Source organism: Rhea americana, unplaced genomic scaffold, assembly GCF_003343005.1.
Source record: "Rhea americana isolate MKP2758 unplaced genomic scaffold, rheAme1 scaffold_17, whole genome shotgun sequence".
NCBI classification, from domain to species: Eukaryota; Metazoa; Chordata; class Aves; order Rheiformes; family Rheidae; genus Rhea; species Rhea americana.
In genome coordinates this window covers 6,404,628-6,430,248 of record NW_028185816.1, presented here as the reverse complement: position 1 = coordinate 6,430,248, position 25,621 = coordinate 6,404,628, and the positions used below count along the sequence as shown (strand labels likewise).

Here is a 25,621-nt window from a genome sequence, read left to right as displayed (position 1 = left end):
TGTTTGGCCACCTTACATCCTTTGCTTTTCCACAATGTTTATAGTAGCACTTGCTGCACCATTAGTTTAGCTGGAATATTTAGTGTCTGTTACTGAAGCAGAAAGTTAGAATCCAGTTGTTTCTTTGCCAGTAATTTAACTGGGAAGCAATCTGGAAACCACTATTCATTCTGTCCTTTTTCAATATATGGATGTTTTCACTCTGTCTTTCTTGAAAAGTTGGACTTTATTTGGCTTTCTTTCTTTGAAAAGCATACGGTAGAGAAACCAATGCAAAAAAAGTACAAAATTTTATTTCACATAAAAGCACCTTTAGCTTTTGCTACATTAGTAATGCATCGCATAACCATTTTGCAAAATAAATCAGTTTATACCTAAGTCTTGTCATGTTTATTGTACTCGCAGTTATTGCTTTTCCTCAGGACTACAACTTTTTTCAAACTTGCATCTGTAATATTGCTCTAGAAGTGAAGAAAATAAATTCTGATTAGTGTCATTGTTTSTATAGAGTGCTTAGAGTAAGCAATAAGCAGCCCCCCTGGCAGAAYTGTGTCATTTCCAGCTTCTGTTGTTTGTACCCTAGAGGAGCCCCAGTCTTTGCAGATTCAGTAAAGACTGAACTTTAGTCAGAATGTAACATGCAGGTTCCAGATGGAGAAAAAGGAAATAATAAGAAAGCTGTTAAGTTCATGAATGATATTTCCAGAGAAATCTGTGACTTCACTCATCTCCATGTATCATTTCCTATTCCATGACTCCCTGGTCATCCTGTAGAGTATAAAAGCCTCTAGAGTCCAAAAACACAGCTCTGGTCTTTAGATTCTGGGTCTGAGGGACTCATAAATTAACACATGTTTTCGATGGTCACTGCAAGTGTATTGAAGCAGTGAGTTAAGACCAACAGTGGGTACAGTAACATTTGGCAGAACAGTCATRTACTCCACTACAGCTCACCCCTAGTCTTGATCGTTACAACATCTTTAGCGAGAGATACAGTATGAGACAGAGTACCTGATTCTTATTTCACACTARTTTTTAAACAAGGGAGATAATTTTCAGTTCTTCTAACATAATCAGCCACAGATTGAAAAAAAGTGGTATCAGTAGATTGGTAAGAGAGATATCAAATTTAAATTGTTCTGACAAGAAGAGATGTTGTGTGTATAAATGTCTTTCTCTTCCATGTCTGTTGCTTTTATTTAGCAAAATAGGCTTTTGTAGCTAATGTGGTTTGTTTTATTGATTTACATCATCATTTTAACCATTGACTAAGTTCTAAGGGCAGAATCTGTATTATAGGTCAATCCATAGTTAGAAAGACCCAATTTAATTCTCAGATTATTAACTGAGTTCAACGTTTGGGCAGATTTAAGAGCTTATCCCTTTGTACTCATGTACATTTAAAGTGAACTTTCCTGAAAGCAGCTTCACATTACTGAGTTTAAATAGTCTGTGGAGACTAATCATATGTGCAGATTCTGTTAGATGGGAGTCCTCAGTACTGAGTTGAAATAAAAACATTGGATATAATTCCATTATCAATCGAGAGATTTARACCATCAGTCTAAGAAATGAAGGTGTTAGCTTTGGTGAGTCTCACTGACACCTAATAATGCTGAATTGCTATCATCCGTGTAACCAGATGTTTTGATTTGGTAGCCTCAGTATGCTGAGTTATCTACCGCAATGTCAATTTATGCTCAGTAGTACATAGTAGTATTGCCTGTCCATAGGAGGTGGATAATATACTGCTTAGAAATTAGAGAGGTTTCTTGTAAAGAAAGTATGAGCGTAACTTGCTGCAGAATGAATCTTGCAAATCAGCTTCAGGGTGAACAGGCCCAGTATTTTCATAAGCTGAGTTACAGAATGCAGAAAATGGCACAAGGGGGCATTTATAACATGAATAGCTCTTTATTAACGCATGTGTGTTTCACTTTGTCATTTTCAAAATCGCTACAATGCTGTAGTCTGCAACCTTAGATCTGTGTTTTTATTGGCAAACTGATAGGGAAGGAAGCCAAAATATTTGTGACAGCCAAAATAAATCCAATAGCCAAGATAAACTATTTTAGCCCTATGATCTTGATGCTTTCTCTGAAATGTACTGGGTCATGGGAAGTTTCGTTTGGCCTCCCTTTCTAAGTCTGCTCAAGCATAGCTCTGGCAGAAATTAGGGTTGATTCATAGGGTTAGAAGGAGTAGCTTTTCCAAACAGGCAGAAAATATGTTAAACTAAGTCTTTAGGTATGGATCAAAGGAAAGAAGTGCTTTTAATGCGGAAGCTCAAACATCGACAGAATGACAAAGCAACAGTGCTGGGATTTGTCCAAGGAGGGAAGTAAGCAAGGAAAATCCCTGGGTATTGTGCTCTGCTATTTAGCTTATCCCACAGCTGGTGACCTTGGGGCTTTATAGGCCTTGTCAGAAAGTGACAACTCAAAATCTAGAATCATTTCACCTATCCACTTCAAAGAGTTAAGCAGTCATTCCAGATGAGGAGGTTAACTCATTGCTTTTCTGGATTTGTTTGGAATATTTTGTCTACTTCAGTCTCCCTTTAGCTAGTAACCTTCATGTTCTTCTCCTTCTCTTCTCTCACCCCTTCTTTTCTCTCTAATAAGATGTAGAGTTAATTTCCCTTTTATCTTTCTTTGGAATTGAACAACAGAACTGTTGGTCAAAAAGGCCCTTTAAAATTTTTTTCCTTTAATTTAAATAATCTTCTGACCCTGTTTTTGTTATCCTAATGCACAGTTTTCTATGCAGAATCAGCACAGTGGACATCTTCTTTAGTGTTGGTCACAGACTTTCTCAGGAAATGGTTTTTGGTCTGCAAACACCATTTGTCAAAACAATTCCTTGCAGAAATGTGTCTGTTCCAGCTACCTTCCAACAAAATGTAGATTAGATGATTTGGCAGCTCAGCTGCCCTAGAGCCCAAACCTCCAGGCAGCGCAGAGCTAAGCAGTGCCATGTGCAGCCCATGTGGCCACGTCCCACGTGGGACTGTGAGCACACGGTCAGAGGCAGCCCCCTACCAATGGGAGTCCGTACTCCCTCCCTGAGAACTTGTGGGGCCAAGCTTGCTGGTGCTACCATGACTTCCAAGAACTGTGCTACAAAGCTACAGTCTGGAGGACCTGAGGGTCCTCAAGTGGTGCTCAGTCTTCTGAAAAATGGAAATTTCAGGTTTTATYGAATTCAGTTTTAACACTGATTGGTGCATAAAGCATATTCCCTAATTCCCTGAGTGCACCTCATTTAAGAAGTCATTCTCTCATACCTAACTTTAGCCTAGCAATTAACTGTTTATTCAGCTATTAAATGAGGACACAGGGGTTTGGCCTACGTACTGTGTTCAGGGGCCCTGTAATAAAATTCTTCTAGCACTGACCTCCCACAGGTGCAACTGCTGTTATGGGTGAGAGAACATTTTGGCCCAGGCTTTATACCATTTGGTTAATCTCCCAATTTGATTGATGCTATGGGGCTGATATATTCCCATTCCGGATCCCTGTTGCCACAGCCTCTTAATGTGTTTGTGTGTGTGATYCTCATGGGATTCTGATTTCTTCTTGTTTATTCAAGCCTTTATGCTCCACAGAGTTCTTTTTTTTTCAAGCACTGTGAATTCARAACTTAGATGAAGGGAAATTAGAGAGGAGAGCAGGCCACTCTGAGGTGGGGAATCTGCTTTATGACCTGCCACTGCTCCGGTCAAACAACCACGTGAGGGTATTGTGCTCTAGCTAGAAATGATCTTTGTGATTCAGAGGCCTGTATAACCTAGAGCTATGTGGTCCAAAACCATAACTGAACGAGAGTTCTGTTGTAGGCTGAATTTTAGTAGTTACACCTATTAGAAGACAAATAAGAGTACTATGTGAAGACCTGAAATTGAAAATTGATTTCATTGAGTGTTTAATAATATGATCAATATTTATAGGACTTCTGTGCTTTGGTTGCTTGATTTTGCACTATCTATCGGTCAGACAGTGACACATCTTTTAGAGATGTCATGCTCATATGTGGCATATTGGGCCTTCGCTTGGGTTAAGGTTTTATAGAAAGAAAAGGACTATGCATTTTGCTATAACGAAAAATTGTTCTTGGTAACAGTAGTTAGAGTCACTCTAGACTCACTTAGAGTCCTTCTAAGCTCTCTGCCATAGATATGGTTGCTATTCCAGGTAATGTGTGGCCAACCAGAAGTCGAGAGTGGTAATCAGGGTATGAATAAGAACATTTTCAGTGTGTACATTAATGGAATGTTAGCTATAGTCTTTACTGAATTACTTTTCATCATGGTGAATATCTCTACATTTTTTCTGTACACTTTGAGTTACAGTTGGTTAATGATTTTATTGGACATTACATTTTAAGTGGTGAGTGATAAGATTTCATCCAAGTACAAATAATGGGTGAAGAATTCCTTGTATGGCTATAACACATCAGCATGACTGAGAATCCTTAGGAGGTAATTTATTTTAACTTTTTCTCTCTGTGAGCATAGTGTTTATTTGAACTGTGTTCTGTCTGGACTGGAACTATTTTCTTACATTTTGATTCTTTTCACATTGTACAATGATAGCTCTAAGCGGTAAGTAGATAATTAGCACAAATATTAATAAAGAAATTAGCCAAGGAAACTCAAAATGTTGATCTTTATGAAATGGTAGAAACCTTCATTTCTGACTTCTTAGTAAACTATGTTGAAGCTAGTTCAGGACTAGCTTTTGGGTTTAGAGAATTGATGTCCTAGTGCTGTGAGAATGAAAAGAAAAAAAATATGGCAGTATTTAAATATGCAGTAAATCATTTCCCAAAAACTGTACTTAAAAAATCTTTAGAGAGGATATGGCTAGAATATTACAGAAGCATTTTCAATATTATTGATGTTGTATAATATTTATAAAATAATCTTAAATTTTGCACTGAATTCCAGAATTGTTAGTGTCAGCTCCGTTTCTTGTCTATAATAGTGTTTAATCAGTTGTTACACACAGTATCTCAGAAAATGGGCTACTCCACAACTTTTCTTGCTATTTAGAGTTCAGTACAGTAAGGCATCATAGACCTGTAAGTCATAAACATGTCCTTAGAGATCGATTGGTACCATGCTTTTTAATCAGTATGCCTCAGACAATTTAGTAACTTGGCTGGGAAGCAAAACTCAGTGTTTACAGCAATCAGGAATGAGAACGTTTAACTGGTGACATGCAGGTATTTCCTTACATTCTTTCCCCAAATTGCCATAAAGTCAACCTGTACAGTGCTTGGATTATATAAGGTCGTAGACACTATATGTCAATAAGTCTAACTCATCATTTGTTTCATGTAGGATTTGTTGCTTCTTGGTTCCTTGTTGCTGGCCTACCGTTCATAGCCACCAAGGTACCCAGCAACAGTGATCATCTCACTCTGTATGTTTGCTTCTGTAATAAACACCACAGTAGCATTTAAACTGCTCCTTTAGTGCCAGCAATGCCAGCAAGTTTGTATAATTTGAGCGAAAGGACTGCTTCTAAAGGACAAAATATGGTCTAACTCTGGGGCTAACCAGTAGAGGGAGATGCAGTCACATGCACTATGCCAATATGAATTATCTGCATGGAAGGATTAGGCTCAGTTGAGTCAAAATGCTCTGTGGAGTAACTGTCGGCACTCTCAATTCCGTTCTAAGAGTCTATTAAGAAGCAGCATCTCCTCATTTCCTTTGGTCAAAAGGAGCTCCTATAGCTAACAAAATTCAAGAGGATGTTGGGGCATGGATCACCTGATTTATTTCTATGATTTTCATTTAAATAGGTCATGAGAAGGATTTAGGCATCTAAATCAAAACTGGCATATGCAAAACCCCATCCAAACAGCTGCCCAATTCAAGTGTAACTTCAACTTGCTATACCCTGGCAGTCTGTGTGCTGTGTGTGTGATCGTTGCCAAATCTTAAGTAATGATTTTCCACCCATGTTTCACTGGGATCCAGAGTGATACTTACACACATGAAAGGTCTGACCTCTTGGGTGTTCTCCAGTCTTGACAGCCTCATTCTGACAGGTTTGGGCTCTCACGTCACCCCGTTAAGTGTGCTTTGTTTTTAAAATGTGGCTCTAGGAGGAAGCAGTCCCTGTTAGACAAGGCATTCAAGCAGAAACGAAAAGTTACAGTCTCTGGCCTCCTTTCCCAGAATGGGTTGTTCACCTTATGTTAACAAATCTCTGGATGAATTTCAGGGAGCATCTTAGGAGCAGAACCCCAGGACTTAGTACTTTCTCCTTCCAAGTGCTGTAACACCTGGACTGTGATATACTCTCCTTTGTATGTGTGATCCTTCCAGCTTACTGCATTCTTTGGCTTCATGCTCACTGGCCCAACTTTGATAAGGTGAATGACTGATGCACCTTTCCCATCCTCTGGAAAGCTTTTAGTCTGGTGTTGGGGTTAGGTTACTCTGGTGCTTAGATGAATTCTTCTGTGAAGTGAGAAATGTGTCTTTTAATCTCTTCAAGCAGAGAAGGAAWCTAAGTTCAGCATCCAGCAAGAGCTCTAAACGATTATGCAAAATGGACATCACAGCCATTGCAAGAAGCAAGAGAACCCAGTGCATGCATGCTTTCCGTTAGGATTAGGTTTCTGCCTAGGCCCCCCAATAGCTGGAGGTGCCAGCCTTTGCTTGCCTTGATTCAGGCTTCTAAGCTCTGGGGAGAAGTGGAACTTCAGGCACTCTAAGCCACTCTGTGTTCATTGTGTAGGATTTTCTTTTTAGTTACTCTTTAGAGCTGCTAACCTTTAATCTATGTATCCTGGACATAGATTTGTGCTAGAGACGCTTTGCTGTAGACCCCATGGCCTAGCTCCTGTGGGCATGGCAACATTCCCAACTCTGAGTCAAGGCAATTTAGGATTAACTCAGTGGCCTCACTAGAGAGAACTAGATCAGCTTAGAATTAAGGACACAATATTTTAGGAAAAATGTGGGAAATCACAAAAAATRTAGGTAAACAGGATTGCTTCTTAAAAATAATTTTTTATTGGTCATGTGGTTACAACAGCAGAAATTCTTCAATCCTAATGTCTCTTAGCGAAGCAGTCAAAGAATATAGAGCTGCCTCAAATCCTTTGTGAAGTCTGGAGAGTATCTGTCCCAGTCTCTTTTCATGAGTTTTCTCAGGTCTTGCTATGTTCTTAAACATAATCTTTAATCACCTGGTTTCTTTGAAGCCTGCTTCAAGGAGCTGTTAATTGTTAATATTGGCATCTGAAGCTTCTCACTGCCATAGCCAAGAGGTTTTCTTCAAGATACAGTGCTCCATTCATTTCTGAAGGGGCTTTCAACTCCAAGATGGAGAAGAGGAAGAAGTAAAGCTTTAACTTATTCTTTCTTTTCATAGACAGCCTGCAGAAAGGAGGAGAAACTGAGACAGACAGAGAACACAAAATCCAGTAAATATAATATTTATATTGTACTTAATATAATATAAAAATACATAATAATCTAATCTTTTACTCCATTAACTTTAGCTTTTTAATGTCTGGTTACCTAAATAGAGGCTTTTCAGTGCCTAATCTGTGTCTTCCTTTTTGATGGGCTGACTTAAATTTGTGAAGATTTTCAAACATGATGATGGGGCAAGACTTCCCCTGAAGACTGTAAAGCTTAGGTTGAATTTGACAAAGAGAAATTGAGTCAGTGCTAGAAGGAACATTATATGCTAGAAGAGACTTCTGCTCTAAAACGAGAATGGACCCAGTGATCTGAGAGATGCTATTTTTCAGTTTAATATTCTTTTCTCATATACCAATAGCTTCTCTTAAACTACACCTAAGACTGCTTACTCCATAGGAAATCAATTTCTTCAGAAGCTCAATAAGAAGCCAGAGCCCTGTGGGGAATAGATGAGAGGGYATATATAAGATTTCAGCTATAGTGACAGCAATTACTGATGTCTTGGTGTTCCTTCCTTCAGCAAATAGAAGTTTAATAGCAACAGACCTGTAGACTTTCTAAAAATCAAATCYAGTTGAAGACACGTGTAGAAATAAATGTAGCCCTGGGCCCCAGTGACCAAAAATTGTTACCATCTGATGGCTGTTGAATGACTTATGTGCCAGACAGTCTTATTGCATCTCCAGGTAGAAAAGTATTGATTTCACAGAAACTACTTKGTTACATTACTTGATTTTTCTTAGAAAAAGTTCTGAGGAAAAAGTRGTATGAAAGATGAACTTTTCTTGCTTCTAGACTACTTAGGACAATGAATAAGTGACTATTGTTAGTTCTTTACAGTTGGGAAGTTTCTCCAGTATGAAWTTTAAACATACTTCATTGAAATTTTGCATAATCTTATTTCCTCTTTCTTATGTGTTAGTGTAGTAGGAATCTCCTTCTTCCCAGCAAAGACTATCATTTTTGAGACAGACATTCGTAGATTGTTTTTTCTGGCTTATTCCAGATTTGTGTTTGAGCATGTTTGAAACAATTTATGTTTTATTGAGTAGCTTATTAATTGATGTTTTTAATGATGGATCATTAATTGTAATTAGTTACTGGTTATTAATAAAAGTCTATTAATTTATTMTTATACCATCTCCATAAAATTGAGTTGCCTTAAATATAAGATGAATATTTGAATGGAATGAGCACTAGGTTTGTGTTTCTATGATCCTGAAAGGTAGCACTGAGATTAAATGTTAAGGGTTGGGTGTTGTATTAGCAGTATCAAGCGGAAAGCTTGGGGCATGATCCTATTCCTGAACACCTTTGCTGAAAGATTGAAATTCATTGGATCAAAAATTGGAATTTAAAYACCACACAAAATCCCAGGCTGGTTGTTCCTTGTGTTATTTTTTAATGTAAGGCAGGTTTGTGGACAGGGTATATGTTCAACCCTTAGAAAGATGGCAACAGTGCTGATGGAGGGCACCATGCAGTGGAGAATGGTCAGRCAAGAATCATGTTTAGAAGGACTTGGGGAAAAAAATAGAGGAAAAGCACCTGGTCCAATATCAAAGTCAGGACAAAAAAGGCACACCAAATTTATACTAATTAGAGATGTTTGGGGTTGTTGTCATGATTCTTCAGTTAGGTTAAGAGCACAGCATAGGTTCTTTCAAAGTCCTTTTAAAAACAAATTCCTGGTTACAGTAACAGGAATGTTTTGATCACATTTGTCATACTTCAGACAGAGCTGTGGAGACTTTTTTTTTTGGGGTGTTTTTTATGACTGGCAAAGTTAGAYTCCTTCTCTGATATTCAAAGACCTCTTGGTCTTATTTAACTGGCTGTAATGACTAGTGTTCCCAGCTACTGGTGATTTCTGGGATGCTGCAACTGAAGCCTGATCCAGATAAGCAACTGAAGGGAAACGTTCAGCAAAACAGTGCTATTAATTACTGAGGCTAAACGCGAATGTTTTTGAGTGGCAGAGCATATGATAATGCAAAAGCGGGAGCTGCTGAGGCCGCGCGCTGCAGGGCGGTACAGCGGCATGGCTGCCAGGGGGGCGGGCGGCCCGGGCGCCGCGGCAGTGCCTGCTGCTCCCACCCTCCCCGACGACCTCCTGTCCCKTGGCTATCTGCTGTGAAAGCTGGAAAACTCCCATTCATAGATTAAATGGTGGAATGAATAGCTATGAAGTGGTGGAGGAKTCACACCGTGAAAAAAGAAGCGTGCTGTCGCGTGCTGTCGGCTGGCTGGGTGCGAGGGCGGGCAGAAGTCAGGGGGCCTGGCCTGCTAGATTTTCCTGATCGCTGGCGTAGTGCAGACCTGCTTCCTGTGCGTGCCTTTCACGAAAGGGAAATAAATCACTTCAGCATCAGAAATATCCTAAAAGTATTGCACTTGGAAGGAGTGCACTTACTGCGCCGTTCAAAATTTCAGAGGCGCAGAGAGGGTGTATTTGGAAAAAGAGATGAGAAGCTTAAAGGTCCAGGTTGTCCTGGGAACTCCAAAGCAGATTCTTTTATGCCTGTAAAACAAGGCAGGAGGCCACCTCTTTTCTAGAAAAAAAGTGTCACCTAGAAAGTGTTGTGGAAGTTCCAGATGTGTGTTAGAAATGTATAAACTGCTCTTGTTTAGAAGAAAGAGGGTTAGCTGATTTTAATTACATACTCATGAAGAGCAARCTATGGAGATGAGTATTAATCATTAATTAATCTCTGAAAAGATTAGAAATTAGAAGCATTTTTTCACTATGTCATTGCTATCTCGTTCATTGTCTGTTCTTTAGGATTTACTATATTTGACTTCAGTAGAGGTAGTCATCCCTAGTGTCTCTTGTTAGCACCCCTAAAAGAACCGGAGCTATTAAATTTTTTGAGCATCTAGAATTTACTCATCTGCATTAAAAAAAAAAATATCACAGGGTCTGGATCTGGATATGACCTATTTTCCCATATCATATATTTAAACATTTCCTTATGTGGGTATAGGTAGAAAAATATTTCAAAGTACTTGTTTTAATACTGAATATGCTTGCAGAGTTCTGGTGATCCACCAATCTAGCAATTTAGTACAAATTTGTCATGTTTTTAAATAAGAAAAATTAAAGAAATAAAGCTAATAAATAACTGGCTTAAAAAAATTGTTTAAATTGTGGGCCACTGTATAAAAGGAGAAGTTATATCAAACAAAATTTTGCCTATATTCAGGAGCTGGGGAGATTGTTGCAAGTGTTGAAGGGCACATCAAGTTGAAAAATGTATTCTTAAAATTACCCTCTGCTACAGTTCACAGCAATTTATGCAATGTTACATTCTGACACAGCACTGTCAATGTCACCATAGCATTGATTACTTCTGCACCTGCAGGAAAAACCACATTTGTGTAATTGTGTATTGAAGCCATGGGTGTGTTATGTCTGTCCAAACTGGATTGGAATGTAACTTCTTACAAGTTTTGAATTTTGTGAAAGCAAACAGTGATAAAGGTTTTCCTTTTTGTCTTTATTCAGAATATATAAGGTTGTTTTAGAAGCTTCCATTTGAGAGCCAGATGATGCAACATGTGCTAGGTTACCAAGGGTAGTTTTCATTTTCTGGCAGAAATTAAGATATACCAGCTAATGTTGTTGAATGAATATACTAGCATTACTTTTCTCATGGATGTGCAGTGGGGCAGTAAATTTAAGTAGCATTAAGTACCTCTAGAATTAGGACCATCGTCGTACACCAGTGCACACAGCATGGGGAACAAACAGGAGGAGCTGGAGACCTGTGTGCGGTCGCAGGCCCATGATCTCATTGCAATCACACAGACATGGTGGGATAGCTCACGTGACTGGAATGCTGCCATGGATGGCTGTGTGCTTTTTAGGAGAGACAGGCCAGGAAGGCGAGGTGGTGGAGTTGCTCTTYATGTGAGAGAGCARCTGGAATGCATCGAGCTCTGCCTAGGGGTGGAGGAGGAGGCAGCYGARAGCTTATGGGTRAAGATCAAAGGCCAGGCYAACATGGGGGACACTGTTGTGGGTGTCTACTACAGRCCACCTGACCAGGAAGAGAAAGTTGATGAGGCCTTCTATAGGCAGCTGGAGGTAGCCTCACGATCACRGGCCCAGGTTCTCATGGGGGACTTCAACCACCCTGACATCTGCTGGAGGGACTACACAGCAAGGCACAAGCAGTCCAGGAGGCTCCTGCAATGCACTGATGATAACTTCTYGTCACAAACGGTGGAGGAGCCTTCGAGGAAGGGTGTCCTGCTGGATCTTGTCCTTACCAACAGAGAGGGACTGGTTAGAGATGTGAAGGTTGGGGGCAGCGTTGGCTGCAGTGACCACAAGATGGTGGAGTTCAGGATCCGGCAGGAAAGAAGCAAGGCAACAAGCAGGATTGCAACCCTGGACTTCAGCAGAGCGGACTTTGGCCTCTTCAGAGACCTAATTGGAGGAATCCCATGGGTTAAGGCCCTAGAAGGAAGGGGGGTCCGGGAGAGCTGGCTAGTATTCAAATATCACTTCCTCCAAGMTCAAGAGCGGTGCATCTCTGTGAGTAAGAAGTGCAGCAAAAGGGGCAGGAGGCCTGCATGGGTGAGCAAGGAGCTCTTGGCCAAACTCAGACAGAAGAAGAAAGTAGACAGAATATGGAAGAGAGGTCAGGCTACTTGGAAGAATTAGAGGAATGCAGTCAGAGTATGTAGAGATGCGGCGAGGAAGGCTAAGSCCCTGTTGAAATGGAGTCTGGCAAGGGATGTCAAGGACAAGAGGAAGGGCTTCTTCAAATACATCAGCAGCAAGAGGAGGACTAGGGAAAATGTGGGCCCACTACTGAGTGGGGTGGGGGCCCTGGTGACAAAGGCTACGGAGAAGGCAGARTTACTGAATGCCKYCTTTGCTTCAGTCTTCACTGCTAAGGGCAGCCCTCAGGAATCCCAGAGCCTGGACGTAAGCGAGAAAGTCTGGAGAAGGAAAGACTTTCCTTTGGTTGAGGAGGATAGCATTAGAGATCTTCTGGGCAGGCTAGACATCCACAAATCCATGGGCCGGATGGGATGCATCCATGGGTACTGAGGGAGCTGGCAGATGTTGCCAGGCCGCTCTCCATCATCTTTGAAAAGTCCTGGAGAACTGGAGAGGTGCCTGAGGACTGGAAGAAAGCCAGTGTCACTCCAGTCTTCATGAAGCGCAAGAAGGAGGGCCCAGGCAACTATAGGCCRGTMAGCCYCACCTCCAYCCCTGGAAAGGTGATGGAACAGCTCATTCGTGAAATCATCTCCAAGCGTATGGAGGAAAAGAAGGTGATCAGGAGTAGCCAGCATGGATTCACCAAGGGGAAATCCTGCTTAACCAATCTGATAGTCGTCTAGGACGGAATGACTGGCTGGGTAGATGAGGGGAGAGCAGTGGACATTGTGTACCTTGACTTCAGCAAGGCATTTGTCCCATAACATCCTCCTAGATAAGCTCAGGAAGAGCGGGTTAGATGACTGGACAGTGAGAAGGATTGAGAACTGGCTGAAAGGCAGAGCTCAGAGGGTCGTCATCTGTGGTGCAGAGTCCAGTTGGAGGCCTGTAGCTGGTAGAGTTCCCCAGGGCTCAGTACTGGGTCCCATGCTGTTCAACTTTTTCATCGGTGACCTGGATGAGGGGACAGAGTGCCTCCTCAGCAAGTTTGCTGATGCTACCAAGCTGGGAGGAGTGGCTGATACACCTGAGGGCTGTGCTGCCATTCAGAGAGACCTGGACAGGCTGGAGAGCTGCACAGAGAGGAACCTCATGASGTTCAACAAGGGCAAGTGCAGGGTCCTGCACCTAGGGAGCAGTAACCCCATGCATCAGTACAAGCTRGGGGCTGACCTGCTGGARAGCAGCTCTGYRGAGAAGAACCTGGGAGTTCTGCTGGACAACAAGCTGACCATGAGCCAGCAACGTGCCCTTGTGGCCAGGAAGGCCAATAGGATCCTGGGGTGCATTAGGAAGARTRTYRMCAGCAGGTCGAGGGAGGTGATCCTGCCCCTCCACTCAGCCCTGGGGAGGCCTCATCTCGAGTACTGTGTCCAGTTCTGGGCTCCCCGGTACAAGAGAGACATGGAGCTACTGCACAGAGTCCAGCGTAGGGCTACGAGGATGATCHGAGGGCTGGAGCACCTGCCCTATGAGGAACGGCTGCGAGAGCTGGACCTCTTCAGCCTGAAGAAAAGAAGACTGAGGGGGGATCTTATCAGTGTGTACAAGTACCTGAAGGGAGGGTGTCAAGTGGATGGGGACAAACTATTTTCAGTTGCCCCACGCGAAAGGACAAGAGGCAACAGGCATAAACTGAAGCACAGGAAGTTCCGCCTGACTGTGAGGGGGAATTTCTTCACGGTGAGAGTGACGGAGCACTGGACCAGGTTGCCCAGAGAGGTTGTGGAGTCTCCTTCTGTGGAGATATKCAAAGCCCACCTGGAGGCAACCCTGTCTGCCATGCTCTAGGTGACCCTGCTTGAGCAGGGAGGTTGGAGTAGATGATCTCCAGAGGTCCCTTCCAACCTTACTGATTCTATGGTTCTGTATTTCATAAGAACAGATATGCCTTCCTCTTAATTTGCCTTCATCTTTTTCTTAGTGACAGTTAAAAGTGTGCCTAAAATAAACTTTCATTGAACATTGTACTCTTCTGCTACAGACACAATTAGCTGGGAAGCCACACTGAGTAATTGGAATCTTCAATAGTTCAAATATATTTAAAATACGGTTTTACATCACTGACTATTTTTCTCAGTAGGAAGAAGCAGAGAATTAGAAGGTGTTTGTATGTAAATGCAGGTTAATATTTCATGATTTTATTGCTCCTTGACTAAAATCTTTTAAGATTGTCATCTTTAGAAAAATATCCCTTTGTTATAGTCTCCKTTATCATAAGACAAAAATCTGAAGCAATAATAGTGTTGTATTCTTAAAAAGTAAGACAGCTTCTGAAGAGCCAGGATGATTTTAAGTTTGAAGGGAGGGAAGGAAAGGAGGAGAAAGCAATGACTGGTGGTTGGTGGTACCAGTATATTATACTGTCTCTTCTGCTGAGTGGCCTGTGCCTAGTAGAGAATTCTGTATTTTCAATGGATTTCTGTATKTAGGGTTTAGAAAATAGTATCTTCCCGTGTTTGACACATTTGACATCATCGTTTCATGCAGGACTTCAGACATCATTGCTTTGGGCRTCTTTTTGGAATTAAACGTTCCCGGGTATGGGACATTGTGTGTAGTAGAAATGCAGGCATAAAGCTTTTAATCTGAGATTATACAAACCTCTTTCARAATACAAAAATTTATCTCTTGTTGTTCCTACCTGTAAGAATCTTGTACTATTGATATAGCTGGTAAAAGTCCTATTTTATAGCCGTGCTTTTTTACAGTGTCTYACTTCAAAAAACTCAGAATGTGCAAAAGGCATGTAGCTTCCATTGCCCTATGTAGGATTTTTGAATGTTTAGCACCACTGAAAATCTGTCTTATTTTTCCTTTTGATACAACTGCAAAATTATTCTAATCCATCAGATTGCTGAGCTTCTATGTAGACAGTGGAAATAGTAAAGAGGTTTTCCATTGCCTTCAACATGACTAACTCTTAAGAGTAATATGTTTCATTTAACATATTATGTGTAATAAATATGTAGAACAGTCTCTTTTAACTTCAGTTGATTTTTTTTTTTATCAAAGGGCTAGTCATATGCCAGAGAATGGCAGAGTCTGACAGCAGAGCTAAAAGCTATGTTTTCAAATGTGTAGAATAAGTATTCATACTGAAGCACATTGCATGTGCAGGCAAGTAACTGCAATAAACCAATTAGCGTATGTACATTAGGTGTTTTTGCCAAATGCTTTTTGCATGTTTGTAGAACAATATGGTCTTAAGCTCCACTTTTCTTTTCTTCTAGTAGCTTCAGGAAAAGAATGTACTTCCATGATAAAATTTTTTAAAACTATGTTAAACAAATGTTAGAATACAAGACCTAAGGCAAATTCCAGACAAGTTACAGTGGAGCCATTTGCCTTGCTTTTTACAGTCTTTGTTTATGAGATGAAAGAATCTTGTCCCCACGGACGTTYCTGTGCAGAGAATAGTCTTGTGTCCGACTTCACTGGCTTAGCAACCTCTTTGTCCAACTCCCCAGAGAAACTCCTCTGTTGTTCCTGGGAAGGCCCTCTGCAGATTCATGCAGCTAGCTCAAATGCTAAACAGCAGATAGTGCAAAGCTTATTGACTTTTTACTGTTTTTATAAATGTAGTAATTGAATTTGACTTCACAGTCAACCACGTCTGTTGCAATAACATCTGTGAGGAAAACAGTGGAAAAAATGCAGAAACAAAGCATGTGCTATCTGCTTTACCACTTTTCTTCTCAAGTGTAGAGGAGTTGTTGCCTGAAGCTAGGAGAGACTTTCCCTTCTTGCTGTGAATGAGGAAGTCTTGCTGGAAGGGGAGAAGCTATGTGCCTTTTTAAGGAAGAGCAAGATACCTTGTATGTCTGGATACCGTTCTGTGGGCTGCTGTTGTTTCACTAAGAGCAGCTAAATTGTTCAGAGGACACAATCTTTTCAACTCCTGACTCAGTGAGGTAGGTTACATATCCAGCTGTATGCTGGAGATAGCACTGTATTGCTAGAGCTGTTGCATGTACTTGATTCTCAAATAGTTGTGCGAAAAAATTTATGGTACATGTGCGCAACTACCAGTACTGCTCATGTAAACGTAGCTGGGCTGGCAGGTTGGTTGTGGTAGTGGCAATCTCGGTGCGTACAAACATCTTGAGCCAAGCAGGACGTGTTTCTCGATTGTAAAGCTAGCTTTGGTGTATCTGTACGTTATGTGGTCAGGAGTACTTACAGAAATGAAGCTAAAATGAGCAAAATCCTCTTGTTTTATTTTGACACTTTGAATTTGTTTGCATTTTACTTTCATGAAGGGCCAGAAAATTTTTGAATATACTATTGAGAGATTGACGTAGTGCAGCTTGTTGCAAAGCTGTTCAAGAAGAAAAGGCTGAGTAACCTCATAATTTCAATATTTTATTAATATACCACGATATGTCTTGGGGTGTACATTTTTCACGGACCATGGACAAAATCTAGGGTGAAATCAATGGGATTTTTGCACTTAACCTCATCAGGGTTGAGATTTCCGTAACGTTGTTTTAGCCAATGCAAAATGGTTCGGGATGATATAACTTGTGCACTTTTTGGACAGTAGGGAGTGACTAATAGCATCATTCACAAAAATTAAATGACGTGCAGCCAGGCATCCTTAATGAAAGATGTATTCTTTCTTTTTCACCAGTATGTTCAAATCCAGTTCTTACTGATGAGTGAGGCTGCAAAATGCAGTCAAGAACAATGAGAGAAAGGCACAGAGCTCCACAAAAACTCCAATGTAATCAAGAATAAAGCTTTCCTTCCTTCATTATTTGCTTGATACTCTCAACCCAAAGTAGGAAAAATGCAATACATGATTAATGTCATAGAGAAAGTACGAGGTACAGAAATATCTAAAAGGTTTATTGATTTACTAACCTTGACATTTTGGTGGGGTTTTTTGTTTTAAAGGTATATGACTGAYGGTGGTCTGGGCCTTTACACTCGAAGATTAAACCGGCTGCCTGATGGGATGGCTGCAGTACGGGAGACAATGCAACGTAATGCTTCACTGGGACTGGGAGATGCTGATAGGTAAGCTCTAATGTAGCRAGTGCTAGGGTATGATTTTGCATTTGGTTTCAGTTATATCTAATGCATACTGGAACTCATTTCAATAGCTTTGGAATTTCAGATACTGAATATATGCCTGTAAGCTTCTCCAAGGTATGTCAGGTTAGACATTCACAGAGGTGCCAGAATAAACACTGACTTTGTCTTACACTTATTTTTTTGAGCCATCTGGGCTTTTGTGCACTGGGTGTAACATAGGAAGACTGTAAGAATTCTGTATTTATAGTGTTTGAAATGCAAAAGACCTAATTTTCTTTTCACTTCCATTGATTCTTCTGAGTTAGAGATACAGTGTGAACAGTCAAGTCCAAAGATCAGGTGTTTGTCAGGTGAATATAAACATATGATTTATAGGAGGATGATCGTAGAGGAAGACAAGGAAATGGATAGTAATGAGACCTACGTTCTGACRGAGCTGAGATAAACGGGTTAAAAGACTACTTTTGCTTTTAATGGCACCAACCTGTAGCTGTTGCTTCTCCTTCCAAACTGAATGYTTGAGGAACGTTACTGTTGACGTAGTAAATGAATGTAAGTAAATTGTTGTCTTCAGCTGTTCCTGTGGCTTTTGAACACTGCCACATTAATTGTAGCTATATGCTTATAATATAGAATTCTTCTAATATAAATTACATTTAATTAACAGTCAGCCTGTTGGAGAGCTAGTGGTATATTAGTTATTGATTCCTTCTGCYGTGATATTTTCTGTTCTTGTAACATTTTCTCTTGATATGTAAATTAATCTCACATACTATTTGCTCAACTACTCTACTGAAAACAACACAAGAGGGGCAATTTCTTATGTTCTACAAGAAATATTATTTGTGTTTTAAAAGATTCCRCTTAAAATGGGACTGTGACACACTGAAGAGAAAATGCAGTTCCTAGTTTCCTCCTGAAATACCACTTATTTCAGAGAAACYCAAATGTAGTCACCGGAAGAAAAACATTAAAGAATATAAAAGAAGGAAAAATGAAGAGAGAGTGGAAATAACTTTGAAAATAATTCTTTCAATTTAGGTGAGAGGGGATGAATTTACATAATAGAGATTATGTGTGGCTGGTAATCGGGCTGCAACATAGGATCGTGGATAAATTAACCTGGTTGCAGATTTGGTGATATTGTTATGTATTGTTTTGATTTAGTCCTTTCTATTTAGAATGCAACCCTTTTTACCTTAGAAGATCAGAACTTGCTGGTAGTAGTGTAGCAATTTAAAAATAGCTCTTTTTTTGGTTGCTGCTGCTCAAAATCTGCAGTTTACACCAAAAAAAATCTTGGTGCAGTTTTATTGGATGAAAACTGGCATACAGAAAAGGAGTGGTGCAGTAATGAATTGCTTGCTTCATTCTGTGAACAGAGACAAGCAGTTCTGAGCTGTTTAATAGGTACACCTAGAAAACATGTATGAAGATTAAATTCAGCTTGCTCAAAGCAGATGTTAAGTGAGTGCATGGGAGAACCAGTAGGAAAGGCTATGAACCTCTAAGCATTAGGTTAATCATTAAAAAAGTTATCAGGGGAATTTTTGCAATTTGCTCACTTGTTAGTTTCTTGTGTTATTAATTGTAGAAATCTAGTTGTGATGCTTTTACACGTTAGCTTTATTAACGTAAAGCACAGACCTCACAAGGTATATTTTCCCTGCAGCAGGGAAATCCAAGTAGGCAGTTTAATTTAATGCTTGATTGCAAGGTTAATGGAATCATTGCACAACACAGCTGAGCTTATTTATTCACTTCAAGACAATTTGTGTTTGTATGGAACAAAGGGCATTTTTAATGCCTTTTTATTTAGTTTATGAGTTTTTTAAAGGTTGTAAATAAACCACCTATGGTTTTGCCCCTTCTATGTATATGAACTTGGTGTTCACCATCTGGTTATTTGCGTTAATTTTACATCATCAGGCACAGCTGCTTGATCTGAGACTTAYTTCTGTCCTTAGGTTCATATATGTAACTTGCACTTATGAATCTATATAGACAGAGGGGCAAAATTTGAAATGTAGAYTGGAGAAAATCTTTCAGTAATTGCTTATTTATAGAGCAGTTTGTTTAGATAAGGTAACCCAGACCTGTATTGACTTATGTACCTGAATTGGTCAGGAGACTTAATAAATTTGATCTTGTCAAAAGTAACTATTAGGCTACTGTTAAGGAAATGTTTGTACGACTCTTTCTTAAAGCCTCAGTGATGGAGTGCTTAAATCACTACTTTGGGATATGATTAACTTGAATTGTTTCAATTTTAGGATTTAATTGTGTGTGTGGTGATTGTATGARTTCTTGCGCGTTTATAATTTAATTTGAGGTTGTGTGAGTCACAACTTTTTGCATAGGAGCGTAAGAATRTAAGGCATAAAAAGTTTCTTCTCGCTTGTCCTTTGGAAAGCGTTCTGATTATTAGAGGAGCTGTCTCATCAGATATCAGATTACATTGTCTTTGTACTTTGAACAGCTACAGCATTTGTGAGCTGTAGGTAAAACATGGCTCACAGGCTGAGTGTGGATAGGATTGAACTGTTTTTGAGGAGTATTTCTGTACTGTGGTTCAGATCTGTAACAATTACAAACATACTCTTGTTACTCTGCAGTTAAGACAAGACCACTTTTAAGTTTACCTGTCAGTATTCGCCACTACAACCAGCTCCTCTTAGTCAGTAGCATTTTGTGCTTTCGGCAAGAGTGTTAGACAATCCCAGATCAGTGTGTGGTACCAGGAGAGGAACCGGAAAAGAAACAGGAAGGAAAAATTGAAAGTGAAACAGTAGCAGACCAAAAAGACAGAGGGCATTCAAAGCACAGATCTATCACTACTGGTAAGAATGTCATTGAACGAAGACTTTTTTTCAAGTGCTAATATTTATAGTAATTTACACAAATGACAAAAATCATGACTTTCAAAAATAGGTAAGAGTAATATTTTGCTCTTATTTTTCATCTTATAAAAACATATGAAAGTTATTTTACATTTCTTGACTCCTAGTAATAGGCAAGGTTTCACATCCATGACAGAAAACCCTTAAACCACAGTATGTTTAAATTCACTAACTGCAAGGTAACTTACTGACTCCTGTTACAGTGATGAGATTATTTAAAAAATGCGTTAGTGTTCGATGCTGGAGGGAAATTGTTGGACTACCTTGATAATCATGGGAACCAGGATTACATTTGAGAAGACCTGAAAAGCACGTTGAAGCATGTCATCAAGCTGGGGATAACATTGTCCTGTTCTGAAAGGAGGAAGAGACAGAGATGTCATTCCTTTTGGAAGGAGGCAAATACCACTGAAAGAATGCTATTACAGACATGGCACTATTGGGTATGGCACTAGAATATGCATTAAATTTTCTTTCTTTTTGGCACTATTTTGTAGTAGACAATGGAAAAATACTACTATATAAAAGGAAATGTAATTTTGTTAAAATCTTCTTTATTATGCTAAGTGCTTGTATAATAAGGTAAGGCAGCCTTTAAGTCCTCAGGTGTGTGTTTTCAGTTTTACCACTTTATTGACACAATGCAGCTATAGCTAAATGAAGGTGCCTGTGTAGTTCCTGGCTTTGCATATGAGTAGTAAAGTCCTCCACTCAAGGAGAATATCCACCAAGAATAGTATCTTATTGCTACTCATCTCATGATGACCAAAGTTTTGCTGCTCAGGAAAGGGCAGCATGATGTATGATGTATTTTGCAAGAAAAGCAGAAAGGTGTCTGGAGTTTAAGCTAGTGTTTGTCCTAAAATGTTAAAACATGACTGGGTTAAATTTTAATCTTTGGATGGATGTAACTGTTGTAAAAATCAGTTGGAATAGATATTTCTGTATTGTAAACTTTTTCTCAGTGGCAGTGGTATTCCCATTATCTCTTTTCCCCACAGCATCACCTACTCCTGTAAGGCTCCCTCAGGAGTGCTGACATAAGTGTTTGTGGAGTTTCACAGTAGATGAATTTGTGGGGGAATTTGTCTAGTGTGTTATATGAATGGGCACAAGGAGGGAGGATGTCCTTGCTGTCAGGAAAAAGGATACCTAGACTCCTTGGAGTCATCTACCCTTCTCAGGAGATCTSAGCTAGGAAAGATGCTAAGCTGTTACAACTCTGCCAGGCATGTTTCACACCATCAATCCACAGTTCCTTCATTTCCAGAAAGCACTAACAGCTGAACCTGCCTACAGCTATTATAATTAAAATCATATTTAAGTTCTACTTTTCCCATTTTTACTTCTGTGGAACAGTGGAACCCCCTAAAAGAAGAATCCTATATASTAAATGAGCATGACTTAAAAATCTCTAAATTTTGTAAGTTAGAATAAATAAGTGCCAACATCTTACCRTTTATTGCTTACTGTATTTGTGCCTTGAATCACTGTAGACTGTAAATGTAGGTTCTTATATAGTTACTTACTGGCAAAGTCATAAAGTTGGTGAGATTATTCATTCCTAGCAGATTTACTGTGCTGGATAATCTGTTTGGATTTTGTCAGTGAGTTAAAAAAGTACTACTGCCCTTAAATATGTGAGTTGTACCTTAGTACCTTCAGATATCTCTCTCTTTGTCTTTGAAAGATCACACATTTATCTTGAAAACTGGTTAGCAGATRCAAGAAAATTCGCATTGCAAAGTTCCTTTGAAGTTTATGGCCTTGGGATCTGCTGATTAGAATCATAATACCATATACTTTTATTTTGCAAGGAATCTTTTTACAAGCTGTAGTCCAAAGTGGTTTTGGGTTACATAAAGTAATTCCAAAGTTAAGTAACAAATAGAAAGTTGAAAGCAAAAGTATAGTAGCTTTGCCTGGGGGCTGAAATTAGCAACACCAAAAGGAAAGATGACATTCTATTTCTAAACATGGCAAAGTTAGTCAAGGAAAGTAACATCTTTTATTAGATCAGTTCTAGTGAGGGAAAGTGGACAAACTTTTGGGCATACAAATTCTTCTTTAGGTCTGAAATAGAAGCAAGCATTTACATTCCTAAATACAAGTTGAGAAGAGTTGCACTAAATTTACTTGGACTTACTAGTAGTTTAGACTAGCTGTGAAAGAAAAGCACTCAATAGCTAAGAAGCAGCAGATCAGGAGTTAGGAAGGAAAAACATGATACCATGTTTATGTGCTGCAGAAAAAGAGAAGGAGATGGATAATTCATCATCTGTGTAACATGAAGGGGTTTACTGGAGAGAGCGAGCGAGCGAGCAAATTATTACGGGGCGTAAAGTCCGTCTCTTTATTGAATTCATGCTTTTAATATCYACCAAAGTTGTTACTTTAATTCTCTGGCTTATTCTTTGAAGATGTCTGTAGTCCTCCCTTGAAGAAGAGGACTTGAGAGGTCAGAGAGGAGGTGGCTGTGTGAGAAATGTGCTCTCTCTTGTAATTAGGTTCTTTTCATCTTTGTGGCCTGCATATGAATTCATTCGATGGGCACAGTAGTGATGATTTGTTTCAACTTGCATGCTTTTGGGRACATATATGGTATGCTAGATGCAGTAAGTTGATTCATGGGTAGTACATATATAGGATTCAATGAGTATGTTCATTGTGTTTAGAGAGGCATGACATTATGGAGATATGTTGGGAAGGTTTACATTTGTTTCTTGGGCTTGGTATAATTTTGCTCATTAGGTGACGATCTGCAAAGAGTTTGCTTCTAACAGTGAGCTTGTGAGGTCAGGAGTCATTTGAAGGCTAGAAAGAGTTTTGAGGAGAGGAGGTGTTAAGGAGAGAGGTCATTTTTCAGCAGAGATTGTATTTGTTTAATACTTCTGTCCTGGCTCTGGATTATCATGTCATGTAACAATAATGGATGTATGATTTGTGGGAGGGGAGGGTTGTTATTGAAGGAGTTTATTTAATTAGAGCACTGTATTTAACCAACTTTTTGTAAAAAAATCAATTTGATTTACTATGGGAAAGTCCCTTTTCCWTTTATCTATAGCCAAACAAAAGCAGATTTTATTGCCTATAGGACCTATGTKCATCCCTGTCCCAGCAGGATAAGCAAATAATTACTTCTCTTTTAGCTAATACCTGCTTTAGGAGCCTCACAAACTGACAAAAGAGTTGAGAGCAGTTTGCCCCTTTCTCAAGAAAGTTCTTCCATTGAGGAGGTGCAGTTCTACCACTCAATGCTCTAAAAACCTGCAACTGCAACCTGCTCYGTCCAGAGTTAGCAGATAAGATGATCTCTATTTGCTAGCCTGCCACAATATTTTTAAAACCTATCTTTGAAATTGTTTTATGTTTAGATATAAATGCCAAAGACATAGACAGAATCTAGGCTTTAGGAAGTGCATTTCATCTTGTAAATTCCTTCTCTCTGTGAAGTTTCCTGCTTTAGTTATTGTGATTCTGATATTTTAGGAGCTATTTCTGTCTCTGCTTCTAATTAAAATGCTTAAGCCTGAAAAAAACCCGAAGTTCACTACAACACTAGTGGAAGATGGCTGGTACTTCAAGGAAACAAYTCATAAGATGTAAGTTAGGACCCTCTTTTTGCCCATGTATTCCACTGTGAACAATTTGACCCTTCTGGAAATTCACACTGCTACCTGTATACAGGTGAAGAAACCTTGTCTTTTTCACATTTACAGATATTGATTCTATAGAAATAGAAAGCTGCATACTTTAAGCTGCTGAATAACTTGAATCTGAGGATGGTAAAATCATAATCCTGTATCACTGGAACTACATTTTCCTCTGGCATTTCCTTTCATATACACCCACATTCTGTGTGCAAATATAAAGTTGATCCATCAACTGATTTAGAGAGTCTTCTGAAACTCTTGATACTTCTTGTTCCATTGCCAGAGATTAGCACTGTCTTTTCTGTTCTATGAAGTGGCTTTTAAAATACTCTAGGCATGTGGGAAATTAAGCTTGTATTCCAAGGGTAAACAAGATTGTAGATACAAAGACCATTTTGAACTGTATCAGGGTCTTTGTGCTTTGCATGACAAACCGAAGAATGTGAAATGCTTGCTGACATAGTGCAGACTTTGTTATTTAGTTTTCCATGTCGAATGGCAAGAGAGTCAACATAGTCTCACAGCTGACCTATACCAGTAACCTCTGAGTTTGGGATTTAGAGACTGAATAGATAAAAGTAATAACAGGCAGCTGTCAGACTCCAAAGGGACRTTCTTAGTTTTGGACTTTTTGACCAACATTGTGGCTGTAAAGCAAATTTCAAGAAAGAGGATCTTTTAAAAAATGTTATAGGCATTATTAAATGCCTTATTACATGAATATCTGCTAAAGAGTCTCTTTCTGGTCTTTGCCTTTCTTAGGTAGTTTGGGTTTTGTCGTTGTCATAACTATACATTTTATTAGAATGGGAAGATGATTTTATTTTTGCTTCTGTTCTACAGCTATATTTCCCTATTCTTTTGTGATTATTATCRTATTATACTACTATTAGCTTACATATTAATAGAAGTATTACTCTCAATAGCCAGGATATAATTATTCTGTTTAATGTCTGAATGTTTTCTTTAATTACATTGTTGGGAAAAATGAAATCAACCTTGTGTCCAAATCTATGATGAGYATGTCTTCCTGCATGTGCTTTTTTGCTTTCCTTGGGCTTTTTGCTATTTTGTCTTTACTTCCCATTCATTAGGTTTATTGAATATTCAGCATTCATGTCAGAGCTTTTGTCCTCCAGTGAAGAGCTCTAAAACACRGTGTTGGGGGTGGAGTGGGGGGAGACCCTTTGTATAGTCGGTGAGAAGCCTCCAAGGAATTCAGAATATCCAGATACTCTGAAAGATCCATAGCCTGTATAAGGAAAATAGTATTTGGACATCTAACTAAAATAYTTACAGTTGGATGGTAGTAATACTCCAGTATTGTAATACTTGAAATGCTATGTATTTCATAAGCAATCACTTCTTTCAGCTGTCTTGTCTGGGGAACTTCTCCACTAATGAAGTAATAAAGTAAATATGATACTTTTAGTCTGTCTGACTGATGCCAAGAGAAATTAGAGTGTTCCTGACTAGCACTCATTGAGACAGAAAATAAGTTCTGGCAAAATGTTCATTCCCTCTTTTGTGGCACTTAAGAAAGAGGTCTGCACTCTTCCTTCCCTGCACAAATCTTACCTATCAATTGTAAGTGCATTTTCACGACTAACAGAAAGTCTCATGTATGTCCCTACACAGCATTTACTCTTCCACTGCTATACAGTGTCTGCTGAAAGCCAGAAAGAAAAAAGAGCAGACAAAAGTGCAGAAATTCAGAAGTACAGACTATAGAATCATAGAATCAGTAAGGTTGGAAGGGACCTCTGGAGATCATCTACTCCAACCTCCCTGCTCAAGCAGGGTCACCTAGAGCATGGCAGACAGGGTTGCCTCCAGGTGGGCTTTGCATATCTCCACAGAAGGAGACTCCACAACCTCTCTGGGCAACCTGGTCCAGTGCTCC

General features: G+C 39.5%; 1 protein-coding gene across 1 annotated transcript in view; it reads left to right on the top strand.

Moving 5' to 3' along the window:
* NAV2 (neuron navigator 2) overlaps positions 1-25,621 on the top strand; it is a 245,917-nt gene that overhangs the window by 136,589 nt on the left and 83,707 nt on the right. Inside the window, exon 11 of the mRNA XM_085300906.1 lies at positions 17,025-17,147. Within this exon, the coding sequence (XP_085157032.1) occupies positions 17,025-17,147 (123 nt within the window). The remainder of the gene's footprint in view (positions 1-17,024; positions 17,148-25,621) is intronic.